A 24,250-nucleotide genomic window follows, 5' to 3' on the forward strand; every position below is an offset into this window, starting at 1 on the left:
TTACCTCGGAAAGTAAAACTTTTTTAATGAACTCAGATTGCCATGAATTTTGAGGATATTTTGAAAATAATTTACAATCTGTCAACTTTGCCATATTTATGTTTTTCATTCAAAAAAATGAGTTGTGAGTTATCAGAAGAAGTTAAACATAATAGAGATAATTTAAAGGAAGAACAAGGAAATTTTATGTTATGTCATAATAAATATCTTGATCAAGCCAAATAAAGGTAATGTACGCACGTATTGGGTTGACTACTAAATCAGAAGTATGTCTTTTTTAAACTAATATTACAATTAATACATAAAGTATACAGTTATTTGTATTTTCAAATAATTTTATCTTGTATATTTTTCATTTTTTTGGAATTGAGTTTTTTTTATAGCAAATCGCCTACAAGTCAAACTGAATATTTAAAAAAAAAATAAACAAAAGAAAAAAGATTGAACATGTGCAAAATCAATTATTCTAACCAGCAAAAAAATCAAAGCAAATCTGAGTAAAAAAGTAAGCGCTACAATATAATATACGAAGATACGATAGGAACATAGTTCCAACCGGGTGCCACGACAGCTGTCTTTTTTCTAAGAAACATTTTTTCTTTTTCTTGATGCTTTTCATCTTCTGTTTCCCGTATGGGTTATTACAAACTAATCAGATATTACATATTTATACCATATATATGAAATATTATCATAGTATATTAAGTTTAATCCTAAGTTTGTAACGCTTAAAAATATTGATGCTATGCTACGAACAAAATTTTGGTATGGGTCTTCATAGAATCATCTGATTAGTCTATTTTAGGTTGTCCGTCCGTCTGTCTGTGAACACGATAACTCAAAAACGAAAAAGATATCAATCCTGAGTGCGCTGAAGTTTTTACAGCACACTCAGGACGTAAAAAGAAGCCGAGTTCGTAAATGAGCAACATAGGTCAATTAGATCTTGGGTGCGTAGGGCCCATCTTGTAAACCGTTAGAGATAGAACAAAAGTTTAAGTGCAAAAAAATGTTCCTTATAAAAAAATAAGCAACTTTTGTTTCAAACATTTTTTTGTTAACATCACTATTTACTCACGAGGGCACACATTAGATGCAAATTTTATAGTATGTATTAATATGGGATTATCAGTTATGTATGTGTGACATGTATAGGTATATGTGTAATGTAATAGAGTAATCAACACTGTCAATACATGTATGGTACACAATTACATGGATGGTATTTCAACAATTAACTCAGTCAATTGTTTGTTTTCACTTGTTTTATTATACAAAACTAAACTTTTTACATTTATTTCAATTTTTTTTGAGATTCTTTAAAATTATGATCTTTTCTTTTGTTTAAAAAATCGATATGATTTCGATTTTGTACAATTCTAAGTTTATGTGGATAAAAACATTAAATTCTTATCTGACATCAGTCAAGTATTATAGGGCTTCAATTGGTGATAAGAATCAACTTTCTACGTTACCAACCATGGATTTTATAAGGCCCACTTTGAAATTGGCAGCTAGATTTCTATTTCTTTTAAGTAAAATTCGTATCAAAATATACATTGCATTTCATGGGCCAGTCGTTCTATATTGAGAAAAACTTTTTTGGTCTCAATCGGGACAATTTTTTTTGGTGGGTTTTTTGAAAAATTCTGAAATAAAGGTGATTTTTTGAGAAAACTATTGATTTTCGCTGATAACATTAAATAGAAAAGTTATTAAAAAATGCGTATTTTAGGCTAGACCCTGTATCTCTGCCCGTTCTCTAGTTATAAGCAATTGAAATTTTGAAATTGACAAATTTTCTTCTCGGAAACGGCAGGGGTGAGGGCGATAGAGATAGTATGAGAAGGTAGCACTTTTTATATTTCTTTCGAATTTGTATTAATAATAGATACGGGCCTATACCTGTTTGTTTTTGAAAATTGATGGATCGCCGCTGACAATAGAGGAAATACAAAATTCAGAAAATAAAATTTTTTTAATAACTTGTTTTTTTTTTCAAAAAATCCCGCCAAAAAATCGATACGGGGCAATTTTTGATAACATTAAGAACCCATCCCCCATGGTCGCAAAGTGTGTACTTCAAAAATACTAATCTCGTTTTTTAGTTGATAAAGAGACTGGTCTATCAATGAACGTAGATACAAAATAATTATAATAAATGTATCAGAGCACATACAGTGTTTTCAAAAAGTATCGGATTCTTTTGTGATCTCCGGAATGAAGGGATTTAGAAAAAGCTGACCAATGTAAAAGATGTTTGTTTTAAAGAGACAAATCTGACGGAAGCCTAGAATTTAATATTAGTCCTCAAGGTAAAAGATTTTATAAATATTGTGTTTTAAAAGTAGATTTTATAAATGTTATGAGATGAGTAACTCATAATATTCTCTCTTATAAAGAAAATTTAATTTTTTTTTATACATTGTTTTTAGAAACCGAACTGATTCAACAGAAATTTCCTTCTACTTATTTACTTATAATATTTTTTATTTTTGTTGAGTTAGTTTTGTTTTTGAAAAGAAATTAAATAAAAACAAGTAAAAACAAACAATTGACTGAGTTAATTGTTGAAATACCATGCATAGTCAGTGTGGATTTCTTTATCACATTACACATACAAACAGGTGACACATACACAACTGATAATCAAGTATAGTACATATTATAAAATTTCCGCCCTCACGGGTAAAGAGTGATGTTTACGAAAAAATGTTTCAAACAAAAGTTGTTTAATTTTTGATAAGGAACATTTTTTTACATTTAAACTTTTGTTCTATCTCTAACGGTTTACAAGATGGGTCCTACGGACCCAAGACCCAATTGACCTATGATGCTCATTTACGAACTTAACCTCACTTTTTACGTCATGAGTACGCTGTAAAAATTTCAGCTCGATATCTTTTTTCGTTTTTGAGTTATCGTGTCCACAGACGGACGGACGGACGGACGGACAACCGGAAATGGACTAATTAGGTGATTTTATGAACACCTATGACAAAATTTTTTTCCTAGCATCATTATTTTTAAGCGTTACAAACTTGGGACTAAACTTAATATACTATGTATATTTCATATGCATGGTATAATAACGGAATGATAGTCTACCTGGTTTTCAAGGAAATAATTGTGGAAATTTACTTTTCATTTCTACTGAATCTATTCGGTTTTCAAAAAAGGAATTCTACTATACACAGAAAACTCTGTATATACTTTAATACAATTATTATGTAGCTGATTTTCTAGAAAAATAGGTAAAAAAAAGTCATAAGACAAAAATTGTTTAGAAATGTCGAAAATATAATATTAAATTTTCTTTGAATCAAATATTTCATCAAACCACGCAATAATAATTAATTTTGCCAATGTCTTTTCGTCAAAATAACGATTTTTTTTTTTTTTGAGCGATTGTATCTAAAAAAATGACGAGGTTTGGAAAAAAATTATCGAAGTACAAAAAAATGCTTAGAATAGTTCTAAATAAAAGATACAATAATTTTTTTTCTTATTTTCATAATTTTTCAGCACGATTTCTTGTTACGAACTTTTTTCTTTCATTTGTTATTCAAACACTTTCTACACTCTCATACAAATAGTTTGCGATCGGTTCCCGGAATCAGAGTAGTACTATTAAATTTCGGTTTTATGATTCCGATTATAAATAATATGATCATTGACACAGTGTGTTCATTTCAAAAGTATCCACCTTGAATAACTCTAAACCTGATGTGATTATTGTTTTGAGTGAAAACACGTCGATTTAAATGTTACAAAAATGGTACCTAGAGAAATTTAGGTCTCATCCTTTCACTCTTAGCCACCCTAACTTTAAATTTCAAATGGCACCCCCTACCTTGTTATACCTCATTTGAAAGGGCATAAAATTCTCTATTCAACCATGATAAAAAAATGAAAGTGATCAATTAGTTCATAAGATAAATTACACAGAAAATGGAAAGTATGAATTCCATTTTCTGTAAAGTTTTTTATCATGTTTGAAAAGAGAATTGAATGCTCTTTCAATTAAGGTTTCACAAGATAAGGTTGTCATATGAAAATTCAAAAATAGACTACACAGAAGATGAAATTTATACTTTCCATCATCTTAAGAACCAAGCGATCTATTTAATTTTTTTATCATACTCGAAGAGGCAAAATGATTTTATAAATGTTATGAGATGAGTAAGTCATAACATTCTTTCTTACAAAGATAACATGTTTTTTTTAAAAATCCGAATTAATTCAACAGAAATTTACTTCTACTTATTTTCTAACAATTTTTTTTATTCTTGCGAAGTTAGTTGTGCCTTTGAAAATAAATTCAATAAAAATAGAATCAAAATAACGGAATGAATAGTCTACAAAATTTTAGAAAAAATTATTACGAGCAGGAATTTACACTTAATTTCTACCGAATTTATTCGATTTTTAAAAAAGTGTTTCCATCATACACGGATAACACACTTTTTTGCTCTGATACTGTTAATAATTGTGTAGCTGATTTTTTGACTCTTTCTAAACATGTATATTTGGATACCAAATTTGTCGAATTTTGAAATTCGATTAATTGCAGGCGTTTTAAGGGATGGTACTAGCCTCTGAAATTGAATTAGATTTTTCTAGAGATAATACTAATCAAAGAATGGTAAATTATCTATTTTACCTTGAAACAAGTTTATGTTTTGGAAATATGTTCCTTATCGCACGTTATAATTTGTTTGCTGGTTGGGAGGTTAAACCAAAAAATGTGCAACAATTTAAAACAACTCCAAAATCCAACGATCTGTTACCTCGGAAACTAAAACTTTTTTAATAAACTCAGATTGCCATGAATTTTGAGGATATTTTGAAAATAATTTACAATCTGTCAATTTTGCCATGTTTATGTTTTTCATTCAAAAAAAATGAGTTGTGAGTTATCAGAAGTTAAACATACCTAATAGAGATAATTTAAAGGAAGAACAAAGAAATTTTATGTTTATGTCTTGCGGAGGTGGTCGTGTCTTTGAAAATAAATTAATAAATTTAATAAAAATACAATCAAAATAACGGAATGCTAGTGTACAGAATTTTCGAAAAAATTATTGTGGAAGTGGGAATTTACACTTAATTTCTACCGAATATATTCGATTTTCTAAAAAGTGTTTCCACCATACACAGAAAACACACCTTTTTGCTCTGATACTGTTATAATTGTGTAGCTGATTTTCCTTACCCTTCCTAAACATGTATATTTGGATATCAATTTTGTGATCCCAAGAGAAATAGAAACCTAGCTATTCATTTTAAAATAGCCATTAGGAACCCATGGTCAGCGATGGATAAATTGGTTCCTATCAACAAATAAAAACTTATTACTGAACTGATACACGGTAAAAATTTTGTGATTTAACTCCGCGCCAGCTGATTTTTATGGGAGCCGGTGGAAAATGTTTGTCTGAGTGTCCTCAACAAAATCATGTTCATGAGAGCTTGTGCATTTTCGATTTACGTCCATGGGATGGAGCAGAAGTTCCCTACTCCCGAACACCATTTTCCCTTTATTTAATATTTTAGAAAATTATTGGATTTTTTATTTTGGAAAATTTTAAGCATTTTTTTGATCCAAGACATTTTTTATCTTACCTCATCGTTTTCGAGATATAAGCATTTGAAAAAAAATGCGAAAATTTCGCCGAAAACTCGTTATTGACGAAACAAAAATTATTTTGTGGTTCTGTTCAAAAATTTTAATTAGATTTTATATTGGACAATTTTAAAATATCTAATTTTAAATGAAGGCCGTTTATTTGACACTATTATGGCTCAAATCAATTATGCAGATGCCCGACAGCAGATTCCCAAAATTATGTTTCCAAAGGCTTAAGTATCTGGCCTTTACGTCTTTAAATCAAAACTCAAAATATAACTGGGTACTACAATTATGTAACTGTTTAAGTCAGGCAAACATTGAGTTTAACTTTGACCAAAATCTAAAAAAATGCGATATTGACACCATTATGGTAAGTCCGATTTGAATGCAAGGAGCCGAGAAAAAAATGATCGAAAATAGTCGTTTTTACATTTACTTATAACTTTTTCTCTTTTTCAATTTTAAAGGTTATATTTTGGTGAATAAGCAATAGGTTCACAAATCTTCAGTTTTTTTTAGCAAAAAATTTAGAAAATTTTTCGAAATATCGCACTTTTTCAAAAAAAGACACCTTTCGTCAAAACCTTTCCTCTTGGTCGAGGGATTATGGTAGAGGGATTTTCCGGTGCGTAATCTCTTCGTCAAGACATCTTCGATCATAATATTTTAGCAGCAAGAGAAATTTTTTAATTTTTGGTTCCGAAATCGAGCCTTGATAAAAGTGCATTTTTTAGGATGCAGAAACATTCGATGTTAACGGGATCATAGCCGTCGTTTCACGAAAGATAACAATTGCAAATATTTTTTTAATATAAAATAAGTATCTAGTAAGTCGTCCTATTAGCTCAGTTGGTTAAGGCATAACCAATTCCGTCCGCGGTATGCTTAGGGTAGCGGGTTCGATTCCCGCCGTCGCAACAAAATTAATTTAATTAATAGTTAAGATGGGTTGGTGTAGTGCATGGTATATGCATGAAGGAGGTGCCACTCAGCCTCTGGAATTGAGAAGCTGATAAATGAAATTATCAGCGGAAAGGTGGTAAAACACATATGTGGTATTACAATGGGCTCTATAGCCTAAGTGTGACCTCGTGGACTGTCAATATAACCTAAACTAACCTAACCTATTTAGTAGTAACTTGTGCAAGGTTCAGAGCTCTGCGAGTTTTACTATTATCCGCGAAAAACCCATTCCATAAAGATGCACTTTTCCGGTGCCCGATTTCGGCATCAAAATTTAAAAAATTCCACTTTTTGCTAAAATATCATGATCGAAGAAGTCTAGGCGAAGAGATTAAGCCACGCTCTCACCATAATTCCCAAAAACCGCTCTACCATAATTTCTCGACCAAGAGGAAAGTTTTTACAAAAGATGTCTTTTTTCGAAAAAACGCGACAAGAAACAGAAAACTGAAGATTTGTGTACCTGTAACTCAAAAACGTTTATTTTCGCTCCGTTTTTCAAGTTTTCTCGACATCTACGCATCCAAATCGGACTTACCAGAGGTCAATCCATAGATTTTTTTTTGAGACCTTAAACTTTCCCATTTAATTTTTTGCGTTAGTGGTCAATTTTTTTTAATTGCGAGTAAACCGTTTTTTTTTTTACTTTTGCGAATTTTTCCGGTTAACTTAGCCGTTGATTAGTCGTAAACAAACAACGCTATGTTTCTTGGCCTGTTTTTCTTCTATAACAACGCATTTTTTGTTTTCTGTTAGCAATTTCGTCATCCGTTTCGCAGATTAATTGGATTACACGACCAGTGTTCCTAGTGAACAGTTGTTCAGTAGCGCGGGCTTAATTTGTGAATCTTTGCGGAACAGACTGGAGCCTAAAAAGATAGTTATCTTACTTTTTATTAAATATAATGCACCAAATTTTAACTTTAAATATTAAATGTTGAATTATAATTAAATAATAAGATTGAATACACAGGGTAGGGTGTCTCTAAAGAAAATCTACATCGAAGATGAGTTTTGTTAACATTTCGAGAAATTGGTTTTTATTTATATTGTAAATATGAATGTAATTTAATAAATAAAGATTAACTAATTAATAATAATGTGGGTGGCCTCTGTGATAAGGCGTATGTCATAAAAACGGAGGTTAAACCTTCATTATTATTATGTTGTATGTTTCGTTTTTAATTAAGAACATTTCGTTTTTTAATTTATTATTCAGTTGTCAATTTTTTTAAAAGAATATTTTGACGAAAAAATCTTACTCGAAAAAATTTTGAACTTGTTTCAAAACAATTTTTACGGTTTATGTGGCGTTTTTAATTTAGAAAATTTTAGTTTTTAATTGTTTATTTGGTTTTTATTTTCCTAAAAATAATATTTTGCCGAAAAAATCGAATACAAAGATCAGATTGCTTTAATCCACTTCGAACGACAATCTTTTGTCGAAAAGTCCACCTACCAGACGCATATTCTTATTTCATGAAAACTTTTTTATGTTTATTTTAATTTGGAAAATTTCATTTTTCAGCTTAATATTCAGTTGTTTAAAATAGATTCACAAGCACAAAATTTCCTCCAGATCAATTTTCAAAAAAAATAACGTTATATCAGATACCGATAACTTCACGAAAAAGGATTCTAAACAGCAGACATGTTGCAGATTTACATTTTTTTTGAATCCGCGGATGTGGATCTTATGACTTTTAAGAAAATTTGTATGGAATATGAATAAATATGGAGATTCCAGAAATAAGAAAAAAACAGGGTGTTCCTAAAAGGTCTTTACAACCTTCTACTACATATAGCTTAGCTCAAAATAAGTCGATTTAGCTAAACATGCCCTAGTAAACTCGTTTTCTTTGAAATCTTTGATCGGATAGCGCGATTTTTATAAAATTTTGTGTGATGACAATGTTTTTCACACAAAATAATTCATATCACACAAAATAATTCATTGATATTATTTTATAAGTAATATCAATTCATGGGCGTAAAATGTGGGGATTTTGGTACCTAAAACCCTTCAAATTTTTACGCCGTTTTTTATTTAAGTATGGAATTTAGATGAAGTTAACGGTTTACTACAAAAAATGTGTTATTCAAAAATTGATTATTTTCTTATTTAAGGATTACTTAAAATTTGCAATTTTAATCTTTGGCAGCAGCAAGATTGAGACAAAAATTAGGTTTCGAAAAATTATTGACGATTCAGATATTTTTTAGATACAAATAATGCTTAAGAAACAGTAATTATTCATATCGGCGCTTTCTTTTTCAGAGGATAAACAATAAATAAAGATCGAATTCCGGGAAAATTCCTGGAAAGCTGGATTTTTGCATAAACCTTCTACTTTTCGTTCTAAACAAAATTCTAAAAGTTCCCATTGATCCGTATGCTGCTAAAAAAGTTGCCCAGTGTAAAAGGTCACAAAATACATATTTTCAACTTGCTCTTTTGAAGTTGCAATTTTGAAATCGTTTTTCTTCCTTAAGTTAAAACGAATACCGCGATTTTTATAAAATTTGGTGGGGTGACACTGTTTTTCACACAAAATAATTCATATCAATGTCATAAGTATATCAATTCATGGGCGTAAAATGTGGTTATTTTGGTAGCTACAACTCTCCAAATTTAGGTAAGAATTAGGAAGGTAAAGGATTTTAAGTATGGAATTTAGATGAAATTAACTGTTTACTACAAAACGATGCTCTCCATAAACATCGATTATTCTCAATGTTTACTCAAATATTAAGACAAAAGACAAAAATTAAGTTTCGAAAAATTATTTACGTTTGATTCTAATATTTTTTAATAAAAATAATACTTCTTACGTTTAAACTCTTGTTCGATCTCTAACGGTTTACAAGATGGATCCTACGTACCCAAGACCCAATTGTTCTATACTTCACTTTTTACGTCCTGAGCACGCAAACTTTAAACGCGTTTTTCTCGAAAAAGCATTTTCAAAGTCGGTGAGCAAGATTTCTACGAAACGGCTCGACCGATCGGTTTCGAATTTTTACACAACCTGCTTAGATATTTTCCTCAGGTATTAATCAAAGAAATAAGATTTCTAAAAATTATTTCGCTATTTTAGACCACTTTGAAGTTGGAAATTTTATCAATAATTTTTTTTCTCGTCATTTTGTCACAAATCATAGTTTTTGGCTATTCCTTCGATTATTGCCTGTATTTATCAACCGACAAAAGAAATTTTCTGGAATTTTTCATTTTGGATAATCCAAACCAGAGATATAGTGCTCACCAACAGAGACGTTTTTTGGAAGACCTCCAGGAGATCGCCTACAGGAACAGTACCATATCAAATTTTTAAAATCGAACAACGGGATCTTAAAATTAAGGTAATGTCCTATAAGTATACGTTTTTTATATTTATTTAAAATAAATGTTTTTCCCAAAAAAATCTGATAAAAAAAGTGTTTTTTTCGCTCGCAACTGGATATAACCTCTTAAATTACTTGAAAAGAATAAGGAGTGAATTGAATACCCTGATATTTTACTAAAGAAGAATACTCTTCCGAGGTGATCCGACGAATATTTTTGAATTGATTCATTTATATCTGATTAGTACAATAAATGAATCTAGAATTTTTTGATTTTTATGACAAAATTACAGATCAGCGGCCCCAAAAACCTCTTTATACGTCATTAAAAGTCTTAATTTGCAAAAAAAAATGGTCTTTTTCATTTTGCGAGTCTGTCAGACCTCCGAAAGGTAGGGGGAGGTGCATAAAGGAGTTTATTAATAGAAATATCTTAAATTACGGGTTACTTTAGCATTTTGATCTTTTTAAAACCTTTTAAAAGTTATCTGATTTACTTTACGATATAAACCCCCTTTACCCCAAGGCGCGAAAGTTTAAAACTAAAAAGTTCCGATTTAAACCATTTAGACTTTTTTAGGATAATTTTCTGAAGCCAATGCAAAAAACCGCAAGTCAATACATCATGAAAACAATTTTTTCGAAGGAAAAAACGGTATCTGTTAAACACCCCTCAACAGATACCGTTAATTACAACTTTTTGAATCGCATTTTCAACCTAATATACAAATTTGATAACCAGTATTTTTCGATAGCAGACCGTTAACGAAATATTCGTGAAAAATCGTATTTTGTGACCTTTTACCCCGGGCAACTTTTGTAGCGGCATACGGATCGATGGGGACTTTTAGAATTTTTTTTAGAACGATAAATAGAATTTTCAAGCAAAAATCCAGCTTTCGAGGAATTTTTCCGGAATTCGGTCTTTGTTTTTTGTTTATCCCCTGAAAAAAAAACGCCGATATGATTAATTACTGTTTCTTAAGCATTATTTTTATCTAAAAAATATCTGAATCGTAAATAATTTTTCAAAACTTAATTTTTGGCTCAATCTTGCTGCTGCCAAAGATTAAAATTGCAAATTTTAAGTAATCCATGAAAATAATCAATGTTTCTGAAGAGCAAATTTTTTGTAGTCAACAGTTAACTTCATCTACATTCCATACTTAAATTCCGGGTGTAAAAATTTGCAGGGTTTTCTACCAAAAACCCCACATTTTACGCAAAATGAATTGATATTACTTATAACGTTGATATGAATTATTTTGTGTGAAAAACAGTGCCACCACACAAAATTTTATAAAAATCGCGCTATCCGATCTAAAGTTATGAAAAAAAAAAAATTCAAAGAAAACGATTTTACTAGGACATGTTTAGCTAAATCGACTTATTTTGAGCTAAGCTATTTGTGGTAGAGCGTTGTAAAGACCTTTCAGGAACACCCTGTTTTGTTATCTTATTTCTGGAATCTCCATATTTATTCATTCAATTTTCTTAAAAGTCATAAGATTCGCATCCGCAGATACAAGACTCAGAAAATCTGCCGCATCCGGAAACGCAAAAAAATGTACATCTGCAACATGTCTGCTGTTTAGAATCCTTTTTCGTGAAGTTATCGGTATCTGATATAACGTTATTTTTTTTGAAAATGGATTTAGAGGAAATTTTGTGCTTGTGAATCTATTTTAAACAACTGAATATTAAGCTGAAAAATGAAATTTTCCAAATTAAAATAAACATAAAAAAGTTTTCATGAAATAAGAATATGCGCCTGGTAAGTGGACTTTTCGACAAAAGATTGTCGTTCGAAGTGGATTAAAGCAATCTGATCTTTGTATTCAATTTTTTCGGCAAAATATTATTTTTAGGAAAATAAAAACCAAATAAACAATTAAAAACTAAAATTTTCTAAATTAAAAACGCCACATAAACCATAAAAATTGTTTTGAAACAAGTTCAAAATTTTTTCGAGTAAGATTTTTTCGTCAAGATGTTATTTTTAAAAAATTAACAACTGAATAATAAGTTAAAAAATGAAATTTTCTAAATTAAAAACAAAACATACAACATAAATAAAACAAAATTTCTCGAAATGTTAACAAAACTTTCATCTTCGATGTAGATTTTTTCGCCAAGATATTTTTTAGAAAAGTAACAACTGGATAATAAACTAAAAAATTTAATTTTCTATATTAAAAACGGAACATGAAACGTAAATAAATCCATTTTCTTGAAATGTTTTGACATTGAATTACAACAAGTTCGATATGTTTACATGAAACCATGCACCGGCATAATTTTTTTTTAATCAAATATAATTAAAATTATAAAATAAATGCGTTGACATTATCTTGACTGACCTAAAAAAACACCGGAAATTAATTAATATTAATTAGAGATAAATTAAACAAAATTAATATTCCGGTATGTATTTTAAAAACAGTCGGAATATCTGTCAAAAATGTTGTTTGATACAAATTTTTAGGTGTTAGGTATTTGACAGTTAAAAAAAAAACAAATGACAGCAGTCTGTGGCCCCGTTTGATTGATAGAGGGGGGTATTTTGTAAATAAATAAAAATTTGGACTGACCTGTTCCTCAAAACGGGTGATTAGGGATACCACCCATTCACCAGGCCGTTCTTTTGCCATTTATGTTAATATTTTGTTAAAAATAATAACACTTTCCCACAAACAAAAAAACACTTCGCCCCCCAAATTACACTCAAAATGTTGTTATAACAATTGCTTCATTTCCACATGAAAATTCAGCTTCTAGCGATCATCATTGCACAGTATTTAATAAAGGGGTAAACAAATTATTGAACAGAACTATTTGAGTTGAGTATTCGTTTATTAACCGAACGAACATCATTGAACAGAGAGAAACACTATGAACTACGAATGTGACATCACAATGCTAGGGTTGCCAACACCTATTTTCTTGCGTTCATCTTAACGATTGTGATTTGTGAATATGAACAGTCATCACTGTTACTGTTTACGGCTTACGTAAATCTAAATATGATTATCTTTCTTATTTAATTAATTAATTTACTTTATCTATAATTTAGTTATGTATTGTCCAATAAAGTGAATATCGCCCAAAACATAACTTTTCATAACAGTCCATTGAAGTTTTTAAATTTTACTTCGTTAAACATCCGTATATTTAATAAGCTTTTTGATAGATTTTTGTATTGTTTTTGAACTTCAAAATTTTAAGTATGCTATTATGATTATATATAATTAGTGATTTTTTTATATTTGTTTAAGGGTTATGGATTTATGATTCATACACCCTTTTGGAATTGATTATATTGAATTCCATATACTATGAAACACTCTACCTAGTGATTGAGAAAAAAACTGTAGGTTCTAGCTCGCATAGATATGTAATATTCAACGGAAATGATGTTTACAAAGTTGTATATTGCATACCATACAGATATAAAAGAGGTTAATCGTTAATGTAATAAAATGTGTTTGAAAGCACACACAACTATAAAGTTAAAAGTAAAAATATATATGAAAATACTTACCTCACCCAAAAATTAAAAGTTCAAAATGTAAATAAAAAACTAAAAAATTATAAAATTTAATGTTTTAAATTTGAATAAAAAAATATATAATTATATGTAAAAAATTTATATAACGCACAAACTATAAAGTTTGACTAGGGAAGAAAATATGGCACAACACATTAAAATGTATAATGAAATGGATATTTTCCGCCTTTTCATTCGATTGAAAAATCATTTGAGTCTAACAGGTATGGTTTATAGTTTTTTTTACTCGTGGCGCTGACATATTAGCATTAAATTCGAATATCAACTGAATACTTTGGAAGGTATAAAACACAATAATAATAAAGTTTTCTCTAATCGCCCTAATTCTAATCGTCCTTTTTACGAATAGCTTATCCATATTATGTATTTGATTTCTATTACTCCAACAGTGTATGCAAATACGCCCTTCTGGTTCGCTACTTTTTCTGTACGAAAATATTTTATTTAATTCCAAAAGGACGTATGTGTCATTAGGGCGCTACTTATATAATTAAATACAAAGAATAACCGAGATGTTCCAAATTTTGTATTTACTCCTAAAAAAGTTTTAGAATATTATACGATAATTTTCAAATTTAGTGTTTGGATCCCTTCAAAACTTTTCTTTACAATTTTGCTATTAATCCAATAAGATCCAGTCATCGTAAAACTCCTCCGTCGCATCGGTTGATAAAATTTGTTAACATGAACTTTTTCAGTAATAATTCCTAATTTATTGTAATAAAATCAGTAGATCAGTACACGGAACGCAGGTCTACAGCCCAGAATAAGCTTTCACCCTCGTAATTATTTTTCATGAGATACACTTCTTATCTATCACTCTCCAGCTTGTTACCTTCAGAAACAAGGACCTTTGTTATTTCTTATCCTCTACCAAATCATTTATTGATGAATGATGAGTAACATGCTCAAAACGAGTCAGCTTCCTGTTTTAATTAGTACAAATTATTATCGCCAGCTGGAGGGGATACAACTTCCTGTTATCAACTGGCCCACATAATTTTCTTAGTATTTTAATTTCGAAGACTCGGTGATATTCTATGTTGGCTTAGTTTAATCAACTGCCATGATTCTCTGTTTAAGGTAAGATATTTTACTATGTATTAGTATTCAATCTAATACCAAGATATATAAAAGAATTAAGTCCTTCGAAAGTGTGTTCATTGGCGGACATTGGTTGCCTATTATATTTTGTCCATGATTTTGACTTGTGGCCCTTATATATCATCTTTTATTATATTTATTCAATAGATGATACCATTGCTCTGATATGGGTAACCCTACTATCTATACCTATACTGTATGTATATAATATTATAAGTTTATATATCCCGCAAATATATATTTTTTCAATTTTAAAATTATAAGTAATTTAATTATATTCTCAGCAATATCTAATGTTTTAATATCATTAAAAGCTTTTAATATTATATTTTTTAATATCATATTTTATAGATTTCACAAATTCAACCTACACAATAAATTAATTTAAAAAAAAAACTTGTTTATGCGCCTGTGCAAAGCCAAATTACCTTTATAACAAAATTATTCAAATATTTTAAAAAACAAACGGATAAATTAAATATTTTATAAAAAGTTTTGAGCACATGAGAACAAAAGTATAATCACGAATTAGATCAGTTTTTGTGCAATAATTATCCAGTATTCTAGTAATTCGTTAACACATAAGTTCTTCCCATGAAAAAAAATTCAAGCAGAAGATTTCTCTGCGATTCTTTATGTTCTTTGGGGCGCTTAATCCGAATTTGAAGTTTTACTGAAGACCTCCGAGCATAATAGTGAAAATTTCACAATTTTCTAGTTTTACCTCGTAACTTGTAGGTCCGGATTTAATTATAAGAATTTGGCCCCCGTAGGCAATTTTTAAAATTATTTAAAAAAAACAATATATTTCTTTTTTTTTTCTTTTTTATATATTTATTTGGTTTAAATATGGTTCAGCGTTCTTTAAGACACGTTGTCAAAGTTTTTGGTTTGTAATACGCGATAAAATTTCTGATAACTGTTCTGCGTTTTTGAGTTATGGTGATGACCGACAGAAAGGTGATAATGGGAACACATACCTTACCCAAAATTTTGTTAATATTTTAAAACGTTATAAAGGGAAATAATAAATTATTGCAATTTTTAAAAACCAATTTCGGTGTTCGACCATTATAGGTATATGTCAATATTCGTTTCCAAATTTTAAGGTAAGTACCTTTAAAATTTTTGCTTTCAAATAAATTTTGACTCCGTCCCCTCTTTGACCTCTCATTACTATCGAGTAGAGTTGATATGGAATTAGGATCAAAATATAAACTAATTGGGGCTGCCTATAAATTTTCAACTTCCTATTTTTTTATTTTTTATTTTTATTTTGGGAAGATTACCCTTTTCACCTCTTAATAATTTTAAACGGAGTAAGTATGTAATTAAGCATTATACACCAACAATTCGAAGCCACATACCAAGAAGCAACCTTCTATCTCTTCTAGTTTTGGAGAAAAACTCTGGAAAATAAATTAGACAAATTAGTGTCAGAAAGTTTGTAGAGCTTTTTTCCAAAACTAAAAAGGTGTATTTTCATGCTGACGCTTGAAAAGGTTTTCCATGTGTGACCAAGAAGATTAGAAAAGAGGAGAGTTACCTCTGGATCTCGGGCAATGCATTCGATGGACCCATACATGTCGGGCACTTGTAAGTTCGCATATATGAATTTGGCGTCGCTGATTGTATCTCACGACCATGTGTATTGGTTCTTAAATACTTTTTTTTTTTAATTTTCTCAAAGTGTAATATCAAAGTATACTCTTTGAAAATTTTGTTCACTAAGAATAAATCGGTTGTATAAAAGTTTATAATCCGCTTACGTGACAGCAAACACCAATCAGATGTACTTTGAAGGTACTACGTCACGCTATATGAAAGGCTACGTAAGGTTGCAAATACCAAAACATGTAAACTTGCATACACAAAAATGATTTTATGGTACTAATATTAGTGACCCTTCATAAACTAAGGGTTCCGTAACAAATGTGAACATGGCGCCACCAGTCAGTTTGTAAAGAGTTATAATTGTAAAATAAAAAATATAAAATTTTAAAATAAAATATTATAATCGAGGGAGGGATTCACGAAGACAAAAAAATTATATATAAAACTTTTTTCCGAGGTTTTTTACGAAATCTTAAAGAAGGTTGCTAATTTATGGGGAGCTTCAAATAATAAGTATCCATCCTAAAGGTGCGATATCATGGTGACGCTTGACACTAGCTTTTAGCGTCAAATTTGATCACATCGATTCAATTTTGATTAGAGTGGCATTTAGATAAAAAGCCATCGAATTTATACCATGCAATTTGACGCAAAAAGCTAGCGTCAAGCATCGCTATCATCGATGAAATCGCACCAAATACAATACTATCCCACTTCCATAATTTTAAGAGAGTGAAAAGAGGGGGGAGGAAGTGGTTAAAAAAGTTGTAATTATTAAAATACGTTTTAGAGCCAGTAAAAATTGCTGGATGGAGGGGGGCAAACTGAAGTTTAAAATCAAATGAAGGTCGGATAAACGTTTCCCCCTGAGAAAACCTTCCTAAGGAAACGTTTATCACTGCTATTATGTAATGAAATTGGGATAATTTTATGTGGCCTCGGAGATCTCCGAGGAGAAATCGATAATAAATGTTGTACTATTTCCTCTAGTTGTTAATTTTTTTGAAGATGTACTTCTCTAGCGAAGGCATGTCTGAAATTTTGGGTGAATATTTACCCTCCATATGATAAATATATTTACTGTTTATAAATACACACTACAGATAGATATATACCTACAGAGTGTTCCGTAACTTGGCAGCCTTAGTCTAAGAGCATATTGTTTTGACAATTTTAAGTTGAAAGTGCCTCATATACTTTGTCTATAACTGAGTAGTTAAGGAGTTATGAGTTATAGGCACTTTAGGCAATGTATTTTATCCACGCCCGTGAGAAAAGTACTACTTTTCTCACTCAGTATGCGCAGCATTACCGCTCTTGTATCGTAATGAATTCATTACCACACTCCAAGTTACTGTTAAAATGTAAACTAACAACAAGTTACTGTAGTAACTTTTTTAATTTTCAATTTTTTTCTATAAGTCAAGACAAATTTTAGAGCCGTAGATCAAGTTTTGTACAATATACGTGTGTTAACGCATTGTTAACATACTTCTAATATTGCCAAATTCGTGCTACGTTAATAATACTGTTATTCCACTTGTATCGTAAATAACTATTAATCTTATATATTATTACTCTATCAAGTTTTTTTCTGTCCTACCCTTATCTTCTTTATTCCTTTATCAAATTCCATAATTCACCCCTCATTTTGAAGCTTATTATGTCTAGGTTTGACGAAAAATATACTCACCGTCTAAAATGTACCGCTTAGGAAAAAACACTCTACACAAATAATTTGAATGGAAAAATATCATAATTTTAAATAATAAGTTTACTAGGCAAACATGTTATTTTACAGATGCTTCCTAATACTCAACACATATAATCACTATTTTTAATACATGTTCTCCTAATATTAATTTAAGAATTTTTTTCACCACTTTTCTACGAAGTTTTTGTTTGTTTTTTATTAGCCAAGGGTACAGGGTAGCCACGGGTTACGGTAACTACGGGAGCGGGATTCTGTACGGGTCAAGCTAGTGATTTATTAATAAAAATATGTTGTATTGCTAACATAATTAATAATAATTAAAGTATTGTTTTTTGGTCACGTTCTCCAAATTGCCGCCCGTGGTAGACGTCTATAAATGAAACACAGATTATTTTCTGAGAAACATATATTTTTATTTTTAATTGTTACATTCAGTATATTTTTTTATATTTAATAACACAATTTTTAAAAAAAGAATCTCATTTTGTTTTATCAAAAAGTTCATGAATATTAATTTTTTTCATGTAAGGAAATAAAATTACCTAGTTTAAGAAAAAAAAGAATTAAAATTAAATTATTTTTGATTTGCCGAGAAAGTTAAAACAACCCAAACGTATGAATTTTGAGAAATCTAATATTATATTACAGTCAAAATTGGTTACAGCGATATCGCATATAATGACAAATTGGAAAGGTACATACCATCTATAGCAACATCGTATAAGACATATCGATTACAACGACGAACTATCGTTAGAATTAGTCGTATATAAAGACCCAATATTACTATTTTAACCCTTCAGAACGGTTGCGCAGGCATATTAAAAATCTGATTTTCTCATACACTTTTTGGGAGAGAAAGATGCTTTGTTCTGCCGACAAAACATCTATTGTTTGAAACAATAACCTGACAGATACAGCACACAGTGTAGTTGTTACCCACCGACACAGAATGACTACATAGCTACTCAGCCAACGTACATCGTACGTATTCGGTTTTTTCGGGTTACCATATATAAATTAGGCTACATAGCACGTATAACACAAAGCATCTATTTGTTTGAAACTGACAATAACCTGACGGACACAGCACACTATACAACACTTAAGGAGTAAACTCCAGTCGTACGGAGCTGACACACACTTTTTTTGTAAGGAGCAACTGCCAGATTTCTATCTACAATGTAATCAACCTAAGAATAAATTAGTTAGCTGTTATTATCATGTTTTTATTTGATTGCTCTCCCAAACTGATTCTTTTATATTCGAGCTTGTCGTTTAACAACCGGCTTTGCATTTTTTCTCAGGTAATTTATAGTGAGTCACCAAATTCGCTCCATATATGTATATAACGGCGTAACTTCCCTTCAATGTCGGTACCACCCATTTTGACTGTACTATTACATAATGATAGGGCTTGACCTTTTTGTCGCAGAACTTAACTTTTTCTCTTTTCTCAACGTATACTGTGATATAAACTAATATTAAAATATTATAATTCTCACAAACTCGAATATTTTGGGGGCGAAAAATCGCTTGCTATGATAAAATAATTTTCTATTAATTGAATACACATTACAGATTTTGTCATATATATTTATTATGAGTAACAAATTTGATGTAGAATAAATAGAGCTTTAAGAAGTTAGCAATACTAAAAATTTGAGCAGTAGGCCGTTTTTGGGCATTCGATTCGTTAAAGCGTCAGAAAATTTTGTAACCTAAATTGGTTTAAAAGAAATTAAAAATATGCAATTAGCATAATTAATATGCATTTTAAATTGACCGTAAATATTAAATTCACAATTTGATTAATAGTGATGAAAACGATTTCAAACTTGTTACACGGGATTTGGTTCACTGAACACGAATATCGCGACAGAATCGGTCTCAGAGCTACCTGGACTGATTATATAACGATTTTTTTTTTGAAAAATCCCGGAGGTGAAGGGAATACCGTTCATCCTGGGCACCAGTTGTGTTCAGCGACCCCAAAAACCATCCCCGTGTAACGAGGTTGAAATCACTGTCATCATTATTAACCGAATTGTGAATATAGTATTTACGGTCAATTTAAAATGCATATTTTAATTTCTTTAAATCAAATTAGGTCGCAAAATTTCCTGACGCTTTAACGAATCGAATGCCTTAAACCGCATTCAAATCCGACTTAGTGCTCAAATTTTACGAACTTCATTACATCGTTTCTTCGACTAATAAGGAATTATCGCAGTTCTCACTTTTAAAAAAATCAATAAATTTGCATATAGTAAATTGAGTTGTTGAACAAAAATGGAAAAATCGACAAAATGTTTTTATTTTTGCATAATAATTTGAAAGTTAATACAGTTTTAAAAAAACTTTTCAAAAGAGAAACGGAAAACACTCGAAGAAAAAATTTTCGTGAAACATCGTGTGACATAATAATTTTTTGTATTTTAACATTTTTCCACGAACATAACACACTATACCTAAATAACGTTTGTAATCTATGAATTCTTTTGTATATTTTATTCATTTTAGTTAACTTAAATTTTAGTCTAGTCGACAAATTAAAAATGGTGAAAAATAGAGATAAAGCTCTTAAAAATATGTGCGATAGCTGGTTAGATTCATAATGATGTCTAGAAAAATGTACCGGAAGCGTTTTTTGCACATAAGAAATTGCAAAAGTTATAAAATAAAAATGAAAAAAAAAGAGGTACATATTTTGCCAATATTTCAAAACTTTCACTCCCGGAAATTTAAGAATCTATTTTTAAAATTTCTTAAATATTAATGTTATATGAAATATTGGTTTATAACCTTTATAAAATTGTACGCCCATTTATTCAACATTTTTTTTAAAGTTTACAATGAAGACAAAAATTCGAGACAGTTTGTTTATTAACAATTGTCTAAATTGTTGAAAAATTAACTTAATTTTTTTTTTAAAACTAAATACCTTTTTTTTCATTTTAAATTGTTTATAATTTTTGCAATTTTTTATGTGCTAAAAAAACGCTTCCGGTACATTTTTCTCGAACCCAACATCGACATCATTTCGAACCCAACGAGCTACCGCACAAATTTTTAAGAGCATTATCTCTATTTTTCAACATTTTTAATTTGTCGACTAGCCTATTTAATTATACATAGCTTTTAAAAAAGTTTTCTTGACGAAGGTCAATATTATGACAAAAAATTGAAATAAAATACGAAAATTGATGGTTAGTTTTTAATTAACAATCCAATTATAACCGGACCCATTTATTGTATACATTTAAGATTATATTATTTCATATATATTTAGATTTGCTATCCATATACGAAAATTCTTTCGGACAAAGAAGGCTCTCGTGTTTTCCTGCAAAAATTGTAATTTGAAGAATAAAAATTTTAGCTAAAATGTTACTTTTATGCACCATATTATTCATTTTTGATTGAAAGAACTTCCGTGTATGGCTGTGTAACAGGAGAAGGGATTTTTAGAGTGTTTGGTGCTCATTTAAAATGACAAGAAGCTGTAAAGAAAAGGAGATGGGAGGGGATAATAACATTCAATAATTGATAAACATCCATAACAGCGAGCACAACATTTAATATTATGTTAAAAACGTGATGAGTTAGGTTATATCAGTTAATAAGAAAACGGAGAACTTTGATAATTTCCTAAAATGAAAATCTCGTATGCATCAAATTATATTTAAAAAAAAAAACCTTACACTATGGATAAAGAAACGAATTAAAATCAAATCTGGCTCGAACTCGAAAATCTTGCATGATTAATTTTCGTATGGAAAATTTTTACAGGATCTCGTTGAAAACATACTCCTGAATCTAAAAGTGCAGGTTGCCGGTGTTTGTTGTTGCACTCGTTTGTTTAAACAATATCCTACCGTGTTACCCACCGGCAACCTGCACTTTTAGGTTAAGGAGCATGTTTTCAACGAGATCCAGTAAAAATTTTCCATGGGAAAATTAATCATGCTCAATGACGAATTTTGCCCGGACTATTTGACTGTCATGCAATTGAGTTGTAGAACAAAATTTTTTTTGACAAAAATGAAAAGATCGATATTATAATTCGTATTTTTATCCACAGTATATGAAAAATATACTCACAATTCCATAATTTAAAAAAATGTGATATAATAATATTTAGATATTCCGGTTGTTGAAAAAATTAAATTTTATCGAATAACCTCATTAGTTTGAAGAAATTTTCCACCAAATGCACAAAACCGCCTCTCTGTAGTATATATAGAAGAAAAGGGGTATATTAGAGAAGTTTTTCAAATTTTCCGGGGTTCTAGCTTCTGTAGAACAGATAATCGTTATTTTGGGGTGGTTCTCTTTCTAGCACGTCTACAAGTGCCTTAGAATTTGTATCGGTATGTAAGTCAGCCCTAATTTGCAGCATGTGTACTTATTCGCAGACCCATATTTATCATACAGGCAAAGTAGGCACGTGCCTAAGGCAGTAAGAACTGAAGGCCGGCAAATTTTTGGCCTATTTCGTTGGCACACGTACCAACATTATAAGTGGAAAATTCTTGGATCGAGAAAGGAATCGATTCATACAAATTTAAATATTGATCTAATTCTGAATAATTTTCTATATCGAAAATTATCTTATTTCCTCCTACAGTGAAAAACATAACCTCTGACATTATTACTGAACATTGATGATCGATTATTCCACCATTGAGGAAGTTTTGAGGGGGAAGGGAGCGAAAATTTTCGTAACTACATAAGGGTGGAAAATTTCTAAATCCAGGCCTGCTTATTCATCTCACTTTCAAGTATTTTTGATATACGTTTTTAAATATAATACAAAAAATGTTGAATTGTGTGTATACGTTTTTAATTATGAAAATTTTCTTTTTGTGCTGCCATTTAAAGCCTTATTTTCAATGATACAATTGACAGATTAAAATGAGCTCATGCTTACTCAACACCAAATTTAGCGTAGGTAACTTTCTTAATTTATCTCATCGTCTCAAAGTATACCATAATCTTCAATTAACATTGAATACTATTCTCAGCACTCAAAATCTGTTGCACGTGTCATTGTAAAATTTGACTTTAATATCGAACTAGAATTTTTTAATATGAGACATTGTGTTTGAGTAAGTTTTCTATTCTTGCACCTCAAGAATAGAGAATCGTTTTTGACGACATTTAATACACTTTATTTTTTTAATAATTTATTATACAAACATTTAATACAATTTGGAGTAAACAGGTTTGTACCCTGAATTTTAAGTTCTTGAGATAAGTAGGGATGGCATTATTTGCTGCACGTAAGCATGATTCGTTGCAGGCTAAATAATTTTAGAAAAAAATATGAATTTATCAAATAAGTTCAAATGGGTCTTTCGGACAAAATTTCTGAAACCATTGTGTTTAGCCTGGATTAGTGTTCGCGAGCATATATCTGGTGTAATATTTCCCTGAGAAGAAAACACATAGAAGGGCGAAAAAATTATTCTCGTGAGTAAAAATGAGAGAAGAAACTTTGTTTTCATTCACTGAATTTTGTAGGTCTTTATAATAGAATAAGTCTTGCACTGAAATTCTCTTAAGGTGAATATTATTCCAGATATACGCTCCCGAAAAACTTGGATCCCCTTTTCTCGAAAATTTGAATTTTTAAAAGTTTGTGTAAAAAATTATCGCAACCCATGATTTCAGAAGATTTATCCGAAAGCCATTTAAGTACTGGACGCTTACTTGAAATATTATACTTTACGAAACAAAGTTTTCCTGCGAAGGAAAAATGAGTAAAACTTGGTTTCGAAATTCAAGTAAGTCTCGTAAAATGATATAAACTTTATCAATGAGCCTTAATTCTTTTTTTTTAAATTCCAAGTAAAAGGATTTCATCTCAAAAAATTTTAATTCAAAGTATAAGAAATTTAGCAATCGAATTTTTTTTAAATTCCAATCAAAAGAATTTCATCTCAAAAAATTTTAATTTAAAGTATAAAAAATTTAATAAACCAAACACTATTGATTTAGATTTTTGAAGTCGCCAAATGATTGGTTCCACACTTGATTTAAACGCTGAGTTTAATTTTTGTCGTATTTTTAACGATTAAAAAATAAAAATTCAATCCAGATTAAATAAATTTCGATTTTTGCCCCAATTTCCTAGATCAGTTTTTTGTATTTTTAAAATACGTGCACGTGCAGTCCGCCACCAAATTAGCAAACAGTAACATTCATAATAAGAGTGGTCACTAGCTAATTCTTATTGAGAATGACTACTTGGTAGTCGAAAATACGTATTTTAAAAATACAAAAAACTGATCTAGGAAATTGGTGC

At 29.9% G+C, this 24,250-nt stretch overlaps 1 protein-coding gene across 1 annotated transcript in view; it reads right to left on the minus strand.

Moving 5' to 3' along the window:
- LOC123302989 (neurofibromin) overlaps positions 1–12,643 on the minus strand; it is a 70,400-nt gene extending 57,757 nt beyond the window's left edge. The window contains exon 1 of the mRNA XM_044886084.1: positions 12,532–12,643. Coding sequence (XP_044742019.1) covers positions 12,532–12,591 — 60 coding nt within the window. The 5' untranslated portion in view covers positions 12,592–12,643. The remainder of the gene's footprint in view (positions 1–12,531) is intronic.
- Between the last annotated feature and the right edge of the window lie 11,607 nt (positions 12,644–24,250).

The sequence above is a fragment of the Chrysoperla carnea genome, chromosome X (genome assembly GCF_905475395.1).
Source record: "Chrysoperla carnea chromosome X, inChrCarn1.1, whole genome shotgun sequence".
NCBI classification, from domain to species: Eukaryota; Metazoa; Arthropoda; class Insecta; order Neuroptera; family Chrysopidae; genus Chrysoperla; species Chrysoperla carnea.